This window comes from Kogia breviceps, chromosome 14 (genome assembly GCF_026419965.1).
Source record: "Kogia breviceps isolate mKogBre1 chromosome 14, mKogBre1 haplotype 1, whole genome shotgun sequence".
Taxonomy (NCBI): Eukaryota; Metazoa; Chordata; class Mammalia; order Artiodactyla; family Physeteridae; genus Kogia; species Kogia breviceps.
This window is the reverse complement of record NC_081323.1, coordinates 75,983,292-76,007,051: the sequence shown is the minus strand read 5'-3', so window position 1 is coordinate 76,007,051 and position 23,760 is coordinate 75,983,292. Positions and strand designations below refer to the sequence as shown.

Here is a 23,760-nt window from a genome sequence, read left to right as displayed (position 1 = left end):
GGGTCTTTGTTGCTGCGCGCGGGGCTTTCTCCAGTTGCGGTGAGTGGGGGCTACTCTTCGTCACGGTGAGTGGCCTTATCATTGCGGTGGCTTCTCTCTTTGTGGAGCACGGGCTCTAGGCGCGCGGGCTTCAGTAGTTGCAGCGTTGCAGCACGTGGGCTCAGTAGTTGTGGCTCGCGGGCTCTAGAGCACAGGCTCAGTAGCTGTGGTGCACGGTCCTAGTTGCTCCACGGCATGTGGGATCCTCCCGGACCAGGGATCGAACCTGTGTCCCCTGCACTGGCAGGCGGACTCCCAACCACTGCACCACCAGGGAGGCCCACATCTTAAACCTTTTAAAGCTTACAGCTGAGTGGCATTATACGTTCACAATGTTGTGCTACTATCATTGCCACCATCTATATCCATAGAACTCTTTTCATCTTCAAAAACTGAAGCTCTGTAATAAACAATAATTCCCCATTACTCCTTCCCTCAGCCCTATGAATTTGACTATTCAAGGTACTTCTAGTAGAGGGAAATATATAATATTTTCCCTTTTATACCTGTACAAATATTTATTTGAGTCCCTGCTTTCAATTCCCTTGGGTAATGCCAAGAAGTGGAATTGCTGGATTGTATGGTAATTCTACATTTAATTTCTTGAGGAACCACCATACTGTTTTCCATAGTGGCTGCACTATTTTACATTCCCACCAAAAGTGTACAAGGATTCCAATTTATCCACATTCATACCAACACTTGTTACTTTCTGTTTTTTTAAAATAATAGTTTATATTAATGAATGTGAGGTGGTATCTCATTGTGGTTTTGATTTGCATTTCCCTGATGATTAGTGATGTTGAGCATCTTTTCATGTGCCTGTTGGCCATCTGCATGTCTTCTTTGAAAAAATGTCTATTGAGGTCTTCTGCCCTTTTTAAAAATTGGGTTGTTTGCTTTTTTTTGATGTTGAGTTGTATGAACTGTTTATATATTTTAGGTATTAACCCCTTATTAGTTATATCATTTGCAAATATTTTTTTAATTCAGTAGGTTGTCTTTTCATTTTGTTGATGGTTTCCTCTGATGTGCAAAAGGTTTTAAATTAAATTAGATCCCATTTAAAATTTTTTTTTTGCTTTTGTATCCTCTGCCTGAGGAGAAAGATCCAAAAAAATATTGTGACCACTTATGTCAAAGAGTGTTCTATGTTCTCTTTTAGGAGTTTTATGATTTCTGGTCTTACATTTAGGTCTTTAATCAACTTTGTGTTTATTTTTCTATATCTTATGAGAAAAGGTTCTAATTTCATTCCTTTACATGTAGCTGTGTAGTTATCATGTAGTTATCCCAGCACCACTTATTGAAGAGACTGTCTTTTCCACATTGTATATTTTTCTCTCCTTTGTCATAGATTAATTGGCCATATGTGTGTAGTTTTATAACTGGGCTCTCTGTTTTATTCCATTGATCTACATGTTTGTCTTTGTGCTAGTACCATACTATTTTGACACTGTAGTTTTATAGTATAGTCTGAAGTCAGTGAGTGTGATACCTCCAGTTTTGTTCTTTTTTCTCAAGATTGCTTTGGCTATTCAAGGATTTTGTGGTACCATGCAATTTTATTATTATTTATTCTGGTTCTGTGGAAAATGTCATGTGTATTTTGATAGGGGTTGCATTAAATCTACGGGTTATTTTGGGTAGTATGGACATTTTAACATTATTAATTCTTCCAACCCATGATCGTGGTATATTTTTTTAACTAATTGGTGTCACCTTCATATTCCTTCACCAACGTCTTATATTTTTCAGAGTATTGGTCTTTCACCTCCTCTTTTAAGCCAATTCTAGGTATTTTATTCATTTTGATGTGATTTTAAACAGGATTGTTTTCTTGCTTTCTCTTTTTGATAGTTCATTATTAGTGTATAGAAAAGCAACAGAAATCTGTATATTAACATTTTTATGCAACTTTATTGAATTCATTTATTAGTTCCAGTAGTTTTTTGGTAGAGGCTTAAATGTTTTCTGTATATAGTATCATGTCATCTGCAAATACTGACAGTTTTACTTCTTCCCTGCCAATTTGGATGCCTTTTATTTATTTTTGTTCTCTGACTGCTGTAGCTAGGACTTCCAATATTATGTTAAATAGAAGTGGTGATAGTGGGCATCCTTGTCTTGTTATTGATTTTAGAGGAAAAACTTTCAGTTTTCAACATTAAGTATGATTTTACCTGTGGGTTTGTCATAAATGACATATATTATGTTGAGATATATTCCCTCTACACCAACACTGATAAGAACTTTTATCATGAATGAATGTTGAATTTTGTCAAATGCTTTTTCTACAGTTATTGAGATGATCATGAGATTTTATCCCTTGATTTGTTAATATGGTGTGTCACACTGATTGATTTGCAGATATTGAGCCATCCTTGCATCCCTGGAATAAATCAGACTCAATCATGGTTTATGATTCTTCTTATATATTGTTGAATTTGGTTTCCTAATGTTTTGTTGAGGATTTTTGTACCTATATACATCTAAGATGTTGGCCTGTCATTTTCTTTCTTTCTTTTTTTTTCTTTTTTTTTTGCTGTGTCTTTGGTTTTAGATCAGGGTAATGGTAGAGTCGTAGAATGAATTTGGGAGTTTTCCCTCTTCTTCAGTTTTTTGGAGTAGCTTGAGAAAGATAGGTATTAGCTCTTCTTTATATGTTTATTAGAATTCCCATATGAGGATGTCTGGTCCTGGATTTTTGTTTGCTAGGAGTTTTCTGATTACTGATTCAATTTCACTACTAAATATTGGTCTGTTCAGATTATATATTTCTTCCTGGTTCAGTTTTGGGAGATTATATTTTTCTAAGAATTTATCCACTTTTCTAGGTTGTCCAACTTATTGGTTTATAATTATTCATAGTATTCTCTTATGATTTTTAAATTTCTGTAATATTCATTGTAATTTCTCCTCTTTCACTTATTATTTTGTTTATTTGGGTCCTCTCTCTCTCTTTTTTTAATTCCGCCTGGCTAAAGGGTTGTCAATTTTGTTTACCTTTTTAAAAAACAAGCCTTCCATGACCAGGGTCACAAAGATGGTTCAACATAAGCATATCAATCAATGTGATACACCATGTACAGCATACAAAACCATATGATCATCTCAATAGATGCAGAAAAAAGCATTTGATAAAATTCAACATCCATTCATGATAAAAAACCCTTACTAAAGTGGGTATAAAGGGAATGTAACTCAACATAATAAAAGCTATTTATGACAAACCCACAGCCAGTATACTACTCAACAGTGAGAAGCTAAAGCCTTCCTGCTAAAATCTGGAACGAGACAAGGATGCGCACTCTCATCACTTCTATTCAACATAGTATTGGATGTCCTAGCCACAGCAATCAGACAGGAAAAAGAAATAAAGGTATTCAAATCAGTAGGGATTAGGTAAAATTGTCATTATATGCAGGTGACATGATACTATATATAGAAAACCCAAAAGACTCCACACAGAAACTACTAGAACTGATAAATGAATTCAACAAGGTAGAAGGATACAAGATTAACATACAGAAATCAGTTGCCTTTCTTTATTTTAACCCCAAATAGTTTATTTTATTTTGTTTTATACTTTATTGAGATATAGTTGATCTACAATGTTGTGTTAATTTCTGCTGTACAGCAAAGTGATTCAGTTATATATGTATATATATATATATATATATATATACATATATTATTTTTCATTATGGTCTATCACAGGATATTGAATATAGTTCCCTGTGCTATACAGTAAGATCTTGTTGTTTATCCATCCCATATATACTAGTTTGTATCTGCTAATCCCAAACTCCCATTCCTTCTCTCCTCCAATCCCCACCTCCCAGCAACCACAAGTCTGTTCTCTATGTCTGTGAGTCTGTTTGTTTCATAGATATGTACGTTTGTGTCGCATAACTTTCAGTTATAAAATAAATAAGTCCTGGGGATGTGGTGTACAACATAGTGACTGTAGTTAATAGTACTGTATTGTATATTTGAAAGTTGCTAAGAAAGTAGATTAAAAAAGATCTCAACACAAGAAAAAAAATTGTAACTGTGTGGTGATGGATGTTAACTAGACTTACTGTGGTGGTCATTTTACGATATATACAAATACCAAATCATTATGTTGTACATCAGAAACTAATATAATATGTCAATTATATCCCAATTAAAAAATATTTTAAAAAATATCATCTGAGAACAGATAGTTTTACTTATTCCTTTCTGATTTGCATTCCTTTTTTCTTTTTAAATTTTCTTTTCCATTTTCTATATAGTATTATTTATTAATATGCTTCATGTTATATTTCAATTAACTAATTATTAGAGTTTTCTTAATTTTGTCTTTTAGCTTTTATAGTGGAGTTAAAAGTGATTTGCTTATTGTGTTTCAGGGTAAAGATAATGTGAGAAAAATGATATGTCTACCCAAAACTGTTTTCTCTGTATTCCCCACAGTAGAATGCCTTGCTTTAGGCTGTACTCAGTAGGTAGTTTTCAGTTGTGTTCATAATTTTGCACAAATGCTTACAGAAATTAATTTACACATATTTAATGTGAAGTCATAAAATCTGAGGCAGGATAAATCACTTGTTTGAATAAACTTATGATGATATTATTGTCTCTGTTGTTTCCATAACAGAAATAAGAGTAATAGAGTAAGTCATATTGGTATAAGGAAACATTAAAATTGTACTTACTTTCTAGGGACTCTTACCTTTTGCTGTAGTAGGAAGTATGGATGAAGTGAAAGTTGGAAAAAGAATGGTCAGAGGCCGTCAGTACCCTTGGGGAGTTTTACAAGGTAAATGTAACAAAGATACACAGGCTTGCTCTGGAATGATTATGCTTAAATATATATATAATTATAAAAATTATATAAAATATAACTATAAATATATAAAACAAAATATTTTAATTGAGTAAATATTGGTAACTCTCGCTAAACAGCAAATTAATAGTTACTGATAAGGAGCACAGATTCTGTTTCATTTAAGATAATGCTTATTTTGATTGTAAATCTATTCTCACGGGAGTTTTCTGGATGGTGCTTTAGGCAAAAATTCAGAAACTGGGCAGAACCTCCTCATTTCCCCCTATCTGCCATATGCAGATTACCTCTCTATGCATAAACCATCACATTCAGAATGTTGGAAAGTTCTTTGAACAAAAGAACTCTGAACAACACAGAAGCATAAACATTGGTACTTGAAACATGTTATATAAGTTAATTTCGACCTAATTTATAAAGCATTTTAAAGTGGTCACTATAAAAAAGGATGGAAAACCGTTTTAAAAATAAAGTAATAGGGCTTCCCTGGTGGCGCAGTGGTTGAGAGTCCGCCTGCCGATGCAGGGGACACGGGTTCGTGCCCCAGTCCGGGCAGATCCCACATGCCGCGGAGCGGCTGGGCCCGTGAGCCATGACCGCTGAGCCTGCGCGTCTGGAGCCTGTGCCCCGCAACGGGAGAGGCCACAGCAGTGAGAGGCCCGCGTACCGTGAAAAAAAATTTAAAAAATAAAGTAATACAATTCATTTTTGGATAAATTATACCTAGACATTTATATTAGTTATCTAGCATAATGATGAGTTAGAATAATGTAATAGCAGTCATTTATTGTCTGATTCATATACTTGTGATACTAATTATTGGGGACTAGTTTCCAAATGTTATTTTCAGTTAATACATTACAAATTTTTAAATTTATGAAATGTACTTAAAAACAACATATTTTAATGAATATTACATTTGGTTACAATATCATACACAATGCACAAAGTATTGTGCTCAGTCTTTTGGATATGACAAAGAGAGTAGAGAGCCATGTGAATTTATTGAGTGATTTTGAAAATTGACTAATTCATTCTCATAAATATGGTGTATAAATATAGTTTAATAACTAAATCATGCATAGTTAAGACCTTTATGTTAGCAGGATTTACTTTAATAAAATTATTTACTTTAGTGAAATTATATTCTTTTTTTTTTTTTTTTTTGTGGTACGCGGGCCTCTCACTGCTGTGGCCTCTCCCGTTGCGGAGCACAGGCTCCGGACGCGCAGGCCCAGCGGCCATGGCTCACGGGCCCAGCCGCTCCGCGGCATGTGGGATCTTCCCGGACCGGGGCACGAGCCCGTGTCCCCTGCATCGGCGGGCGGATTCTCAACCACTGCGCCACCAGGGAAGCCCTATATTCTTTTTTAGTGCTCTGTAAAATACCTTGAGAATATTCATCTGAAAAATACGAACACAATTATTAATGAAAGTTTATGCCATCTACTCATATTACATGTTAGTTCAGTGTTTCCTATTTATTCTTTGGCTAATAAATTTCAAGCAAATTTCCTGGTCTATAAATAAACTCTACTTATAATTGGTATGTACCATACAACCATAGTTACATGGTTAAAAGAATTATAACTATTAATCTGAACGCTCTCTTAGCTCATTCAAGAATACTTAGAAAGTGATAGGGATTGATAATAAGCAATGTGGCTTTATTATTTTTCTGCCTAGTGGAAAATGAAAATCACTGTGACTTTATTAAGCTCCGGGATGTGCTTCTTTTTACAAACATGGAAGACTTGAAAGAACAAACCCACACTCGGCACTATGAACGTTATAGGTGCAGCAAACTTCAGAAAATGGGATTTACTGATGTGGGTCCAGACAACCAGCCAGTTAGGTGAGTGGAGATCTTGCTCAAACAAGATGACGGGTGACTTAGAAATCCCCTGCAACGATGAGATATGATTATTTTGAAATGAGAATAGCTGTACTTCTCACATCCTAAATATTGTGGGTTTTCTTCATCTTCAGACTTAGATGGAGAGTTAGTAGGAGCAACATAATGCAAAGGCTCGTTTATATGCATCCAACATGTGTACGTGCTGAAATGTGTATCCAAAAGAAAAAGTAGATTTTATATGGAACAGAAGCTCAGGAAAGAGATTTGCAAATATTAGTAAAAATTGGTATAAGATGGCAAAGGATATTGAAAAGGATGGCAAAGGATATTGAGGATTGGATGGAGGAAAGAGGAAAAGCAGCAGTGTAATGTCATGGCGTTGTCGAATCCAAGTTCATGTGCACGACACACAGTGAGGCCAAACAAACCGAAACATTGGAGTTTGGAGCAGAGAAAGGTTTATCGCAAGGACCTTGCAAGGAGAGAATGGGTGGCTCATGCTCAAAAGACCTGAACTCTCTGATAGGTTTCACGGAAGAAGTTTTTACAGGCAAAATTTGTGGGGGAGGGCTGTAGGGTGTGTAACTCTCCTCTGATTGGTTGATGGTGAGGTAACAGGGTGATGTTCAGTCATCAGTCTTCTGGTTCCTACCAATCTGGGTCTACCTGCTTGTGCTCAGCGTGAAATTATCATCCTCCACCTGGGTAGGCACGTTAGTTCCTGTAGAAGAACTCAAGAGATGTGTATCAGATTGTCATACAGACACTCCCGTCCCTGCCCCAGGAGGAACCAGGTCCAGGACCCCATGCTGCACTATTGTTTCTGCATTCCCTCACTCTCCTCCCAGTAACTATTTGAATCTGCCCTTTGGAACTCAGGGAAGGTCTAGGAGGCAGAAAGCCTTTTTCCCACAAACAAGAAAGGGGGTACACAGAAAGGCTTTTATGCCTGGTTTCAATTTCCCCTTTTCTTTGATATCCCTCAATCTTGAGGGGAACAGGTGTTGGACAAGAAAGGGAATAACGTTTTGAACGGAGAGCTCAATCGTAAACTTGGCAGAGGAACTAGGTTTTCGGGGGACTCAGTTTCAATGGAAGTCAAGTGAAAATAGTTTGAGAGCAGGTGTACTTAGCTATATTGAGGAGGAACAGGATTTGTGCTGTAGAAGGATGACAGTGTAGAACAATCCAGTTATATTAGTTACAGTACTTTGAGGGCAACCAGAACTGAACTGGCTATCTTTTTTTTTTTTTTTTTTTTTTTTTTTTTTTTTTTTGTGGTACGCAGGCTTCTCACTGTTGTGGCCTCTCCCATCGCGGAGCGCAGGCTCCGGATGCACAGGCTCAGCGGCCATGGCTCACGGGCCCAGCCGCTCCGCGGCATGTGGGATCCTCCCGGACCGGGGCACGAACCCGCGTCTCCTGCATCGGCAGGCGGATTCTCAACCACTACGCCACCAGGGAAGCCCTGAACTGGCTATCTTAAATGCATTATATTTTGAAAGACGCCTGGCCTTATTTTAATTATTTTGAGAACCTCATAAATTAGATGTTTCCCCAAGTTTTGTTGTCAAAAGATGTGAAGAAGTGTGATATAATAAAAAGTGGTAGGAGAAACAAAACATATTTTAAGTGTTTCAAAATGTGAGTACTTACTATATATACACTCTCTATACTTATATTCAATATGGCACCTCACTTTTTTACATCTCCTGATATAGAAATTTTCATTTCTATACATGAGAGAATATTGGTAAATGTCCTTATATGTGACATAACTATATATATATATGTATTTTATTGAAGTATAGTTGATTTACAATGTTGTGTTAATTTCTGCTGTATAGCAAAGTGATTCAGATATATATATAGATATAGATATATTCTTTTTCATATTCTTTTCCATTATGGTTTATCACAGGTTATTGAATATAGTTCCCTGTACTATACAGTAGGACCCTGTTGTTTATCCATTCTATATATAATAGTTTGCATCTGCTAATCCCAAACTCCCAATCCATCCCTCCCCTCCCCCATCCCCCTTGGCAACCACAAGTCTGTTCTCTATGTCTGGGAGTCTGTTTCTATTTCGTAGATAAGTTCATTTGTGTCCTATTTTAGATTCCACATATCAGTGATACCATATGGTATTTGTCTTTCTCTTTTTGACTTACTCCACTTAGTATGATAATTTCTAGGTCCGTCCATGTTGCTGCAAATGGCATTATTTCATTCTTTTTTGTGGCTGAGTAGTATTCCATTGTATATATGTACTACCTCTTCTTTATCCATTCTTCTGTTGATGAACAGTTAGGTTGTTTCCATGTCTTGGCTCTTGTGAATAGTGCTGCTATGAACACAGGGCTGCATGTATCTTTTTGAATTATAGTTTTGTCTGGATATATGCTCAGAAGTGGGATTGCTGGATCATATAGCAACACTATTTTCAGTTTTTTGAGGCATGTCCATACTGTTTTCCATAGTGGCTGTACCAATTTACTTTCCCACCAACAGTGTAGGAGGGTTCCCTTTTCCCCATATCCTCGCCAGCCTTTGTTATTTGTAGATTTTTTAATGATAGCTATTCTAACCAGTGTGAGGTGGTACCTCATTGCAGTTTTGATTTGCATTTCTCTAATAATTAGGGATGCTGAGCATCTTTTTATGTGCCTGTTGGCCATCTGTATGTCTTCTTTTGGAGAAATGACTATTTAGGTCTTCTGCCTGTTTTTCGATTGGGTTGTCTGGTTTTTTTGTTGTTGAGTTGTATGAGCTACTTATATTAATAAACAATATATATTTTTACATGTTCATTTATATTAACATTTTAATATAAAAGTAACACAAATTTCTTTTCAGTTTTCAAGATATCTATGAAGCCAAAAGGCAGGATTTCTTGGATCAATGTCAGAGGGAAGAAGAAGAGTTGAAACAGAAGTTTATGCAGAGAGTAAAGGAGAAAGAAACAGCATTTAAAGAAGCTGAAAAAGAGGCAAGTCCTGCTAGTTTGATATAATTGGTATTCAAGTTTAGGTGTCCTATTAAGTTGGAGGTTTTCACCTCGAGAGTTTGGATGATTTTGTTGGAGGATACTTACTATTCTTCAAAAAGTAGCTGTTTACCATATAGGTTTTGGATACAGCCTTTAAAAATTTGCCATCTGTAATCTTATTTTTTTCTAGAGCATTTGGAGAATTCACTTTAAAAATTTTTTAAACTGAAGTATAATTTGACTTACAATATTATATCAGTTTCGGGTATACAACAGTGACTGATATTTTTAAATTTATTTATTTTATTTTATTATTTTTATTTTGGGCTGTGTTGGGTCTTCTTTGCTGCACGCGGGCTTTCTCTAGTTGCGGCGAGAGAGGGCTACTCTTCGTTACGGTGCGTGGGCTTCCCATTGTGGTGGCTTCTCGTTGCGGAGCACGGGTTCTAGGTGTATGGGCTTCAGTAGTTGCGGCACACAGGCTCAGTAGTTGTGGCGCACGGGCTTAGTTGTTCTGCGGCATGTGGGATCTTCCCCGACCAGGGCTCGAACCTGTGTCCCCTGCATTGGCAGGCGGATTCTTAACCACTGTGCCACCAGGGAAGCCCCTGAATATTTTTATACATTACAAAATGATCACCATGATGTCCCAATATTATTACAATATTACAATATTATTCACTATATTCCTTATGCTGTACATTATATGCCCATTACATAACTGGAAGTTTGTATCCCTTAATCTCCTTCACCTATTTCACTCATCCTCTAACGCCACTCTTCTCTGGCAACCACTTCTTTGTTCTCTGTATCTATGAGTCAGTTTCTGTTTTATTATGTTTGTTCATTTGAATTGTTTTTTAGATTCCGTGTATAAGTTGAATAATATGGCATTTATCTTTCTCTATCTGACTTATTTCACTTAGCATAATACCCTCCAGGTCCATCCATTTGTCACAAAAGGCAAAATTTCATTCTTTTTTATGGCTAATGTTCCATTGTATATATATATATATATATATATATATATATATATATACCACATCTTATTTATCCATTCATCTATTGATGGACACTTACATTGCTTCCATATCTTGGCTATTGTAAATAATGCTGCAATAAACATAGAGGTGCATATATTTTTTTCAACTTAGTGTTTTTGTTTTCTTCAGAAAAATACCCAGAAGTGGAATTACTGGATCATACTGTTGTTCTATTTTTAATTTTTTGAGGAAGCTCCGTCCTATTTTCCATAGTGACCGTATCAATTTACATTCCCACTAATTCTGCACAAGTGTTGCCTTTTCTCCACATCCCTGCCAAAGTGTTATCTTTTTGATAATAGCCATTTTGAAGGGTGTGAAGAGATATCTAATTGTGAACTTGGTTTGCATTTCCCTGATGATCAGTGATGTTGAGCATTTTCTCATGTACCTGTTGGTCATCTCCATATCTTCCTTGGAAAAATGTCTGTGTAGTTCCTCTGTTCATTTTGTAATTGGGCTGTTTGTGGTTTTTTTATGTTGAGTTGTATGCATTCTTCATATATTTTGATTATCAACCCCTTATTAGATATATTGTTTAAAAATGTCTTTTCCCGTTCAATAGGCTGCCTTTTCATTTTGTTAATAACTTCCTTCACTGTGCAAAAGCTTTTCAGTTTGATGCAGTCCCATTTGTTTATTTTTGCATTTGTTTCCCTTCCCTGAGGAGACATATCCCAAAAAATTGATAAGACCGATGTCAAAGAGCTTACTGCCTATGTTTTTTCTAGAGTTGTGTGGTTTCAGATCTTACAGTTATATCTTTAATCCAATTTGAGTTTATTTTTGTATATGGCATCAGAAAGTAGTCCAGTTTGATTCCTTTGCATGTAGCTGTCCAGTTTTCCCAACATCATTTATTGAAGAGGCTGTATTTCCCTCACGTACATTCTTGCCTCCTTTGTTGTAGATTAGTTGACTGTATTAAGTGTGGGTTTATTTCTGGTCTCTCTCTTCTGTTCCACTGGTCTGTGTGTCTGTTTTGGTGCCAGTACTATATGTTTTGATTGCTGTAGCTATGTAGTATATAGTTTGAAATCAGGGATAGAGAGACCTCCAGCTTTGTTCTTCTTTCTCAAGATTGTTTTGGCTATTCGTGGTCTTTTGTGTTTCCATACAAACTTTAGAATTATTTGTTCTAGTTCAGTGAAAAATGCCATTGGCACTTTGATAGGGATAACATTGAATCTATAGATTGCCTTTTGTATTGTAGTTATTATACCAATAATTTTTTCAATCCACGATGACAGTATATCTTTCCATTTATTTGTGTCATTTCAATTTCTTTCATCGTTGTCTTATTGTTTTCCAAATACAAGTCTTTTACGTCCTTGGCTAGATTTTATTTCTAGGTATTTTATTGTTCTTTTGCAATTGTAATGGGTTTGTTTTCTTAATTTCTCTTTCTGATAGTTCCTTGTTAGTGTATAGAAATACAGCAGATTTCTGTGTAACAATTTTGTATTCTGCAACTTTACTGAATTCGTTTACTAGTTCTAACAGTTTTTTGGTGACATGTTTAGAATTTTCTATATATAGCGTCATGTCCTCTGCAAACAGTGACAGCTTTACTTCTTCCTTTCTAATTTAGATGCCTTTTATTTCTTTTTCTTGCCTGATTGTTCTGGCTAGGACTTCCAATACTATGTTGAATAGATGTGGTGAGAGTGGACATCCTTGTTTTTTTCTTGATTTTAGAGGAAATACTTTCAGCTCTTCACAACTGAGTACCATGTTTGTTGTAGGTTTGTCATATATGGCCTTTATTATATTGAGGTTATTATGTTCCATCTATACCCACTTTGTTGAGAGTTTTTATCATAAATTGATGTGGAATTTTGTCAAAAGCTTTTCCTGCATCTATTGATATGATCATATGATTTTATTCTTCAACTTTGTTAATATAGTATATATCACATTGTTTGATTTGTGAGTATTGAATCATCCTTGCACCCCTGGGATAAATCCTGCTTGATCATGGTATATGATCCTTTTGATGTATTGTTGAATTTGATTTGCCAATATGTCGTTGAGGATTTTTGCATCTATGTTCATCAGTGATATTGGCCTGTAATTTTGTGTGTGTGTGGTTTCTTTGTCTGGTTTTGGTATCAGTGTAATGCTGGGCTTGTAGAATGAGTTCAGAAGTATTCCTACCTCTTCAGCTTTTTGAAATAGTTTGAGAAGGATAGGCATTATCTCTCCTTTAAATGTTTAGTAGAATTCACCTGTCAAATTATCTGGTCCTGGACTTTTGTTTGTTGGGAGTTTTAAAATTACTGATTCAATTTTACTACTGGTAATTTGTTCATATTTTGAATTTCTTCCTGATTCAGTCTTGGGAAATTGTACATTTCTAGAAATTTATTCATTTCCTCTAGGTTGCCCATTTTATTGGCATATAATTTTTCATATTAATCTCTTATGATCCTTTGTATTTCTGTGGTATCATGTGTAACTTCTCTTTTTTCATTTCTGATTTTACTTCAGCCCTCTCTTTTTTTTCTTATGAGTCTAGCTAAAGGTTTATCAATTTTGTTTATCTTTTGGAAGAACCAGCTCTTAGTTTCATTGACCTTTTCTATTTATTAAGCCTCGATTTCATTTATTTCTGCTTCAACCTTAATGATTTATTTCCTTCTGCTAATTTTGGGTTTTGTTAGTTCTTCTTTTCTAATTTGTTTATGTGTAATGTTAAGTTGTTTATACCAGATATTTTTCTTGTTTCCTGAGGTAAGCTTGTATTGCTATAAACTTCCCTCACAGCACTGCTTTTGCTGTATCACATAGATTTTGGAAAAATGTGTTTCTGTTTTCATTTATCTCCAGGTATTTTAAAATTTCCTCTTTGTTTCTTCCATGACCCATTGGTTGTTTAGCAGCATATTGTTTGGCCTCCACATGTTTGTGTTTTTGCAGTATTTTTCTTATAGTTGATTTCTAGCTCATAGTGCTGTGGTTAGAAAAGAGGCTTGATATGATTTCACTCTTCTAAATTTATTGAGACTTCTTCTGTGGTCTCCATGTGTACTTGAAAAGAATGTATATTTCTGCTGCTCTTGGACAGAGTATTCTGTGTGTGTGTGTGTGTGTGTGTGTGTGTGTGTGTGTGTGTGTGTGATTTGAGACCAATGTTTCCTTATTGGTTTTCTGTCTGGATAATCTGTCCATGGATGTGAGTGCATTATTCAAGTCCCTTAATATGATAATGCTACTGTCAATTTCTTCCTTTTAGTTTGTTAATAGTTGCTTTGTGTATTTGGGTGCTCCTTTGTTGGGTGCATCTATATTTACAATTGTTATATCTTCTTGATGAACTGATCCCTTTATCATTATCTAATGTCCTTCTTTGTCTTTTGTTACAGTCTTTGCCTTAAAGCCTATTTTGGCTGATATAAGTATTGCTACACCAGCTGTCTTTTCCTTTCCATTTGCATAGAATACTTTTTCTGTCCCCTCATTTAGATTTATGATCCATTTGAGTTTAATTTTTGTGAAGGTTTGTGTCCAGATTCTTTGGGTTTTTTTTTTAACATCTTTATTGGAGTATAACTGTTTTACAATAGCGTGTTAGTTTTTCCTTTACAACATCGTTGGGGGTTTTTTTTTTCATGTGAATGTTCAGTTGTTTCAGCACAAGTTGTTGAAGAGACTATCCTTCCTCCTTGTACTACCTATGCCCCTTTGTCAAAGATCAATTTACTAAATATATTTGCATCTATTTCTAGGCTCTCTATTTTGTTACATTGATCTATTTCTCTATTTTTTTCACCAATATCAGACTATCGTGATTACTGTAGTTTTAGTCAGATTACTATAGTCAGTGAAGTCAGGTAGCATCAGTTCTTCAAGTTTATTCTTCTCCTTCAATATTGTGTTGGTTATTCTGGGTCTTTTGTTTTGCCATAAAACCTTTAGAATCAGTTTGTCAATATCTATAAAATAACTTGCTGGGATTTTGATTAGGATTGCAATGAATCTGTAGGTCAAGTTGGGAAGAACTGACAACTTGACAATATTGAATCTTCCTATCCACAAACATGAAATAGTTATTTATTTTGTTCTTCTCTAATTTTTTTCATCAGGGTTTTGTTGTTTTCTTCATACGGATCTTGTATGTATTTTTGTTAGATTTATACCTAAGTATTTCATGGGGGGGGGTTAATGCAATTGTTATTGCATTTTTTACTTCAAATTCCACTTGTTCACTGCTGGTATATAGGAAAGCAATTAACCTTTATATAATAACCTTATATCTTGCAACCTTGCTATAATCGCTAATTAGTTCCAGGAGCTTTAAGTCAGTTCTTTTGGATTTGCTACATAGATGATTATGTTATCTACAAACAATGACAGTTTTATGTCTTTCTTCCCAATCTGTATACATTTTATTTTTCTTCTCTTACTTTATTGCATTAGCAAGGACTTCCAGTACAATGTTGAAAGGGAGTAGTGAGGGGGGACATCCTTACCTTGAACCTGATTTGCAGGAAAAGTTCGAGTTTCTCACCAGAGTAGTTAATATTTGAAATGTTTATGTATTAAGATAAAGTTTAGCTTTCTCTGATTTCTACCTTCAACCTCCCATCTTTAAGTAAAAAGTTTTTTCAATGATTTTGCCATCATTTATAAATACCACACTCCCACATCCCCAGCCTTTGCAGTCATTCTTCTTGCCATTGTATCTAGATGCTCATTCACTTCTCAGGTCTGAAAATGTAATTACAAGCAATATGACTCCAGTAGAGATAATTTTTGAGACTGTTATTAAGATCAAGTGCTACTCTGATGATTAGGGTATGTTTGATAACCAGAAAAAAAGAAACACGTTCTTGGGGATGTGCCACCATAGCGTGCTTTGAGTGACAACTGCAGATTTGTTTCACAGCTACAGGACAAGTTTGAGCATCTTAAGAGGGTCCAGCAAGAGGAGACAATGAAACTTGAGGAGGAGAGAAGACAATTGGAAGAAGAAATAATAGATTTTTATAAAATGAAGGCTGCCTCTGGAACATTGAAGACTCAGGGGTGTACCAATATAAGGAAGGACAAAGATCGTAAGAAATAATCCTCTCTTACCATTCTGTGTGTCATAGAGCCCTATCACTCTCAATCCCACTTCCTGTGAGATTTTTCTCATAGCACTAATTCTGATTGAAATTATACTAAGTTTTAAAATCTGTTTGCTTATTGTATATTTTCTCCAACTAGAATGTGAACTCCTTGGGAGTAGGTACCTTGACCATCTTGGTAAATGTTCTGTCCTCAGTGTTTAGAACAAGAGTAGCACAGAATTAGCACTCAATAAATATTTGCTAAAATGAAAGAAAATCAAAGAATTATATAGCACAGTGTAAAAAGTGATTAGCTGTTGAAATTCTTTTACCATAGCCCTACCTGTGGCTCCAGGGACCAAGTGTATATATACTATTTCATATCTAAATAGAAGTAGGGGATTTGTTGGCATAAAATATTATGTTAGAAAAGGCTAATTCTTATGCTGATATTTCTTAACAAATTCTACTGATAATAATTTCTTAATAGTTTTTATTAAATAAAAGATTGTTTCTGATTGGAACTCTTAGGCTTTTATGTTAGACCTTGTAAAACTAATATTGGAATAAATCTTGAAAAGTTAGGGAGAGCCAGAAAATAGTGGGAAACCATGAGTAACATTTGGATGATAATATTACACCTTACATATTTGGGGTATATGTTAAAACTAAAGTTATCAAATAAAGTGGACTTTTTTTTTTTGCCATTTCAAAATTTTCCTTCTGACTATATATCCTGATTTTCCGCATTTACAATGTCAGTTCACCTATGTGCGTGGCTGACTCACCATGACTCATTCTATGAAAGTATTACCGTTGAGGGTCTGTATATATTTACTCCAGCTACATCTGGCATAGTTCATGGAATTTTTCTCATGTCCCTAAAAGAATAAATTTTTCTTCTGTTATAATTTTATTACTGCATTCATTTCAAAGGCAGCATTTTTTTCAGGGTATCAGGGTATTGTGATTTTGCCTCCAAATATTTGAGAAAATATAATCTGATTTATAATACCTTTACTTCTTGAAAAAAATTTTTTTTGAAAAATACAGGGAAAGGGAGGTATATCCATAATGATTTTTATATATGTTATTAGGTCACCTTATGATTTTATCATTTGGGGGAAGAATGAAGTCTACTATGTGAACTTTTAATGGAAACTCTACAAGGACCAGGATCTTTGTTTTGTTCACTTATGAATTCATCCCTAGGCCTAGAACAGTGCCTGGCACATGGTGGTAATTGTTCATTGAATAAATGAAAACAATAATAGTACATTAGCTATATTATATGCATGGATAGTTTAATTTAGATCATTGACTTTTAGAAGATAAACAATTAGTATAACTTATTATTGCTTTTCCACATGCTGGTGAATTATACAGCTAAGGGATTTTCATCTTCTCATTCTCTCAACATAATCCAGTGTTATTAAAATTTGAGTCACCAATGTTGTTACATATATAAAAAACAATAACGTTAGCCTTGTAAAAGTGCATTTATAAAATGCACTTGGTTGCATTTGAGGATGGACCCTTTAGGTAATAATGTGATAGTCCATAGTTTCTTTTAGAGAAAGGAAAGATTCACCCTAAATAAACTATATGGTTTTTCTTTCCAAATGTATAAAACAAATTATGATTTAGTAGTTTATAAAGCATACATTTGCTCATTAAATAATGGTTTTATAGAATAGTATTTTTTCCTATATAGCTTTTAACTATATGAATAAAATTATTTTTCTCTTTCAGATCCACTTTCATGTTAAACAGAGGTTCCAGATTTATGTAGCACAGAAAGTTTTAATAAGTCAGATTACTAAAAACTTATAAGTATACTTTACTTTTCCTTAGAGTTTTTATTTGCTAGATTATTTATTTGATATTAATGTAAATCATATTTTTTAAATTTCAGTTTCTACTTGATCATGGCTAGTAATACACATTCCAATGATTTTTATACATTTATCTTATTCTGTAACCCTTCTAAAACTTGTTAAATTCACTAATAAGTGGTAATAGCTTTTTTGGTAGATTTATTTGGATTTCCTGGCTACATGGTATCTGAGCGAAAGCCATTTATTTTTCCAAATTTTATGTCTTTTATTTTCTCGCCTTACTTAATTGACTATGACTTTTAGTACAATGTTGAGTAGAAGTGGTGACGGGGGCTTCATTATCTCATTCTCAATGTTAGAAAGAGATACAGTTCAATCTATCATTTGTTTCCAGTTTTATTGAGATATAATTGACATAGAACATTGTATAAGTTTAAGATGTACAGTGTGGTGATTTGATACATTTATATATTGCAAAATTATTACCCACATAGCGTTAGCTAACACACCTTCTCACTGTCAGGTACTTATCATTTCTTTGTGTTGAGAACATTTAAGACCTATTTTCTTATCAACATTCAAGTATATAATATGGTATTATCAACTATAATCGCCATGCTGTACATTAGATTACTGTACAAAACTTGTTAACTTTATAGCTAAAAGTTTGCACCCTTTGACTGATAATTCCCCATTTTCCCCAACCCTGGATTCTGGTAACCACCATTCTCTGTTTCTTGAATTTGGCATTTTTAGATTCCACATATAAGTGATATCATACAGTATGTACCTTTCTCTGTCTGACTTATTTCACTTAGCATAATGTCCTCAAGTTTCATCCAAATTGTTGCAAATGGCAGGGTTTCCTTCTTTTTTGTGGTTGAATAGTATTCCACACTTCTTTATTCATTCATCAATTGATATAACCTGAAGTTGTATTTATATCTTGCCTATTGTGAATAATGCGGCAACAAACATGGGAATATATACTCAGAAGTATGTTTGCTGGGTCACATGGTCATTCTAATTTTAATTTTTGGAGAAACATCCTTTTTTTTTTCCATAGTGGCTATACAAACTTCCATCCCCAGCAACAATAGACAAGGGTTCCATCTTCACTAACACTTGTTATCTCTTCTCTTTGGGATGATAGACATTTTCACAGGCATGAAGTGATACCTCATTGTGATTTTGATTTGCATTTCCCTTATGATTAGTGATATTGAGTACTTTTTCACATGCTTGTTGGCCATTTGTATGTTTTCTTTGCAAAACTGTCAATTCAGTTTCTCTGTCCATTTCTTAATAGGATTGGTGTTTTGTTTTCTATTGTTTTTAATATGGAGATGTGTGAATTCTTTATGTATTTTGGATATTAGCCCTTTATCAGATACATAATTTGCAAATATTTTCATCCATTCAGTAGGATGTCTTTCATTTTGTTGACGGTTTCCTTTGCTGTGCAGAAGCCTTTTAGTTTGATGTTGGCCCACTTGTTTATTTTTGCTTTTGTTACCTTTGTTTTGGTGTCAAATCCAAAAAATCACCACCACAACTGATGTCAAAGAGCTTACTGCCTTTGTTTCCTCCTAGGAGATCTTTGGTTTCAGGTCTTACATTCAAGTCTTTATCCATTTTGAGTGGGATTGGTGTATTGTGTAAGGTAGGTGTCCAGGTTCATTCTTTTGCATATGGCTGTCCAATTTTTTAAAATTAATTAATTAATTAATATATTTTGGGCTGCATTGGGCCTTCATTGCTTCGCGTGGGCTTTCTCTAGCTGCAGCGAGCTGGGACTACCCTTTGTTGTGGTGCGCGGGCTTCTTATTGCAGTGGCTTCTCTTTGTTGTGGAGCACGGGCCCTAGGCGTCCGGGCTTCAGTAGTTGTGGCACGTGGGCTCAGTAGTTGTGGTGCAGGGGCTTAGTTGCTCCACGGCATGGGGATCTTCCCCAACCAGGACTCGAACCCGTGTCCCCTGCATTGGCAGGTGGATTCTTAACCACTGTGCCACCAAGGAAATCCCAAAAGGAAAAAAAAAAGTGAGTTTTTAAAATGTGAATTGCCTTCATTTAATTCCATTTTACATATAGCCATAAATAACAATTTGCTTTTTCCCAGTTAGAAGACATATATCACACACCTATTCAATGTGACTCAGCTCCATGTGATTAAGATCCTGTGGTGACAGAGAGAAAAAAACCCCAAACAAACAAACAAAACAAGTAAAATAAACCCCTATGGCCCGTCATGCATCATTTCATTTTTCTCCTTTGAATTAGTTTATTACAGTATAATGACACAAAATAAACTGCAAATACTTTAAATGTACAGGCAATAGAGGAAGCAGAGGACTTTCTTAGGATGATGTCAGCAAGATGACAGTAAAAGAATTTCTACCACCTGTCCCCACCAAGAAACATCAAATTGACAATGATATAATTATGATGATATCCATCATTATAACTATAAGCTGTTATATATATATATTTATTTATGTAATTTTAGTACATGACAGAAAATGGCCATACCAATATGGAGGCCCAGATTTATTTGTCATGAGTTGCTTTTATTTATTTATTTATTTATTTTTTGACATCTTTATTGGAGTATAACTGTTTTACAATAGTGTGTTAGTTTCTCCTTTGCAACAAAGTGAATCAGTTATACATATACATATGTTCCTATATCTCTTCCCTCTTGTGTCACCCTCCCTCCCACCCTCCCTATCCCACCCCTCTAGGTGGTCACAGAGCACCGAGCTGATCTCCCTGTGCTATGCGGCAGCTTCCCACTAGCTATCGATTTTACATTTGGTAGTGTATATATGTCCCTGCCACTCTCTCACTTCGTCACAGCTTACCCTTCCCCCTCCCCATATCCTCAAGTCCATGCTCTAGTAGGTCTGTGTTTTATTCCCGTCCTATCACTAATCTCTTCATGACATTTTTTTTCTTAGATTCCATATATATGTGTTAGCATACAGTATTTGTTTTTCTCCTTCTGACTTACTTCACTCTGTATGACAGACTCCAGGTCTATCCACCTCATTACAAATAACTCAGTTTCATTTCTTTTTATGGCTGAGTAATATTCCATCGTATATATGTGCCACATCTTCTTTATCCATTCATCTGTTGATGGACACTTAGGTTGCTTCCATGTCCTGGCTATCGTAAATAGAGCTGCAATGAATATTTTGGTACATGACTCTTTTTGAATTATGGTTTTCTCAGGGTATATGCCCAGTAGTGGGATTGCAGGGCCGTATGGTAGTTCTATTTGTAGTTTTTTAAGGAACCTCCACACTGTTCTCCATAGTGGCTGTATCAATTTACATTCCCACCAGCAGTGCAAGAGAGTTCCCTTTTCTCCACACCCTCTCCAGCATTTATTGTTTCTAGAGTTTTTGATGATGGCCAATCTGACCTGTGTGAGATGATATCTCATTGTAGTTTTGATTTGCATTTCTCTAATAATTAATGATGTTGAGCATTCTTTCATGTGTTTGTTGGCAATCTGTATATCTTCTTTGGAGAAATGTCTATTTAGTTCTTCTGCCCATTTTTGGATTGGGTTGTTTGTTTTTTTGTTATTGAGCTGCATGAGTTGCTTATAAATTTTGGACATTAATCCTTTGTCAGTTGCTTCATTTGCAAATATTTTCTCCCATTCTGAAGGTTGTCATTTTCTTTTTATGATGGCCTATTTCCTTGATTTTTTGTTAGTTTCAGGTGTATAGCAAATTGATTCGGTTATACACATCTATATTCTTTCAAAATTCTTTTCCATTATAGGTTGTTACAAGATATTGAATATAGTTCAATATACTGTATGTGCTATGCAGTAAAACTTTGTTGTTTATCTATTTTATACATGTTAGCGTGCATCTGTTAATCCCATAATCCCAATTTATCCCTCCCCCTGCTTCCCCTTGGGTAACCATATGTTTGTTTTCTATGTTTTTTCTATGTTTTCTATGTTTTTCTATGTTTCTGTTTTGTAAATAAGTTCACTTGTACTATTTTTTAGATTCCACATATAAGTGATATCATAATATTTGTCTTTCTCTGTCTGACTTACTTCACTTAGTATGATAATCTCTAGGTCCATCATATTTCCTTGATTTTTATATAGTGTTTATAGGTACACACTTCTGCTTTCACATTAGAAGTAGCAGAAACCTTAACTAAGTAAGTTTTAATGTCTTCTTTGGCTCTTACAGTTCACCAGGCCGGCTATTAGAATCCTTTCTTTTGTACCCCAGAAGGTGGTGCTATAGCTCAAGTTTGTATTTTCTTCCTTGCCCTCCACCCCCAACCACCCCCACCGCAAACCTTCGCCTGTTATCTGAGCACCCTCTGTGTCAACTAGGGCTCACTCTGGCAGATGCACTTGGGAGGCGACAGCAGAGTAGAAGGAGGTATGGGTTCAGCACTTGGGGTTCTTGGAGTGCCCACGGTTGGTGGGTGTTTCCTCGAGTGAGGTTCTCCAGCAGGTTTGTGGGCAGACTTCCTGCTGAAGTCCTGAAGCAGATAGCAGGAAACAAACCTTTAATGCCTCTTGATATTCTTATCTGTTTCCTTCCCTTTTTCCTCTCTCCCCTCAGTCATGGAGGTCCCTCCTCAGGAATCTGGTTGCTGCTGGAGAGAAATGGGTTCCTCCAGTTGCAACTCGCATGACTGGGATAGTGGGCCAGTCACTCATCGCTTCCGCTTTCCACCAACTCATGGCTTTCCACTTCCTCTGTTGGAGGAGTCACCACCACTGCTGCCAAAAGCTCAGTCCCTTGTTAGTGTCACCCTGGGGAGATGGGCCACCTTGACAAGTTTCTCCCTCTTGCCTCTAAACTCATCCTCACCTTGTTCCAATGGCATGGTAGAATCCCCCTCAGGCAGGCTGGACTTCCACAAATTCTCTCTCTCTAGAGGGTCTCTTGGTCTCTTCCCCGTTTGGCAATCTCCAGGCTCTCCTCCCCTCCATCCCCTGCCCCGCTGTGACTAGTGGGGGTGGAGCAGGTTTGCTGACTCCTTTGGATCTACAACCCTTACTGAGGTCCTGTTTGTTTATTTTCAGGTACACAGGTGGGTTAGAAACCTCCTGGCTTCCTTGATGTAATGTGCAGAGGCACTTTTGTTCAGTGATGGATGTCTAATTAGTTGTTTAAAAAGTGGGAGGGAAAAGAGGAGCAACTTACCCCACTGGCCATATGCTGATATCACTCCTACAAGTCTATCCCTGCTGATATTTCTAACTCTAATCCATTACTACATAGATTATTCTAACCTTCCCCCTGCGCTTATCCCTAAATTCCCGCTCCATCATTAAGAAACCCAGCTCCCATCATCCACAATCTATTTACTTCATTGTTCAATTCTAATGTGCATGTACAGCAGTATCAGAATTATTAACTAGTACATCTGTGAGAAATAACTTTATCAACTAGAGCACAGTGTTTGTGTGCAGTTATTTCTGGCTTAGCCTTATCAATTCCATCATTTCCAAAGTCACTTAGGTTAGTACATTTCATTCCCCCATCCCTACAGTGAGGTTGTCTTGTACATTTGTAATAGTTTGACTCTCATGTCACATTCTGCATTCCCTCCTGGGATCCTTCAAACATAGCCAAATTATTTTTCTTTAAATTTGCATACTTAAGTTTCACTCTTCATGCTGTAAAGTTCTATGAATTTTCAAAAAATGCATAATGTCTTCATCATAACGGTAGCATACAGAATAGGTTTATCACCCTAAAAAACTATCCTCTATGCTTCATCTAGTTAACCCTCTTTGACTCTCATTTCCTTCCTGACAACCACGGACCTTTTTACTGTCTCTATACTTTTACCTTTCCCAGAATGTCACATAATTAGACTCATGCAGTATGTAGCCTTTTCAGATTGGCTTCTTTCACTTAGCAATACATATTTAAGGTTCTGCTATGTATTTTCATGGTTTGACAGCTCATTTTCTTTAAACCACCAAACAATATTCCATTGTATGGATATAATAGTTTATTTATCCATTCACCTGCTGAGGGATATCTTGGTCTTGAGGATTATCAGGGTCTGGGTAGTGTTAGAATAGAGCTAAGGGTAAGGGTC

General features: G+C 35.7%; 1 protein-coding gene across 2 annotated transcripts in view; it reads left to right on the top strand.

The window, feature by feature from the left end:
- Positions 1–15,834, top strand: part of SEPTIN14 (septin 14) — a 41,565-nt gene extending 25,731 nt beyond the window's left edge. Inside the window, exons 6-9 of one of the 2 annotated variants that reach the window (XM_059036686.2) lie at positions 4,750–4,846; positions 6,560–6,728; positions 9,591–9,723; positions 15,655–15,834. In XM_059036686.2, coding sequence (XP_058892669.1) covers positions 4,750–4,846; positions 6,560–6,728; positions 9,591–9,723; positions 15,655–15,834 — 579 coding nt within the window. The remainder of the gene's footprint in view (positions 1–4,749; positions 4,847–6,559; positions 6,729–9,590; positions 9,724–15,654) is intronic. The other variant, XM_067014037.1, reaches the window with a different exon arrangement.
- Positions 15,835–23,760: the final 7,926 nt, after the last annotated feature.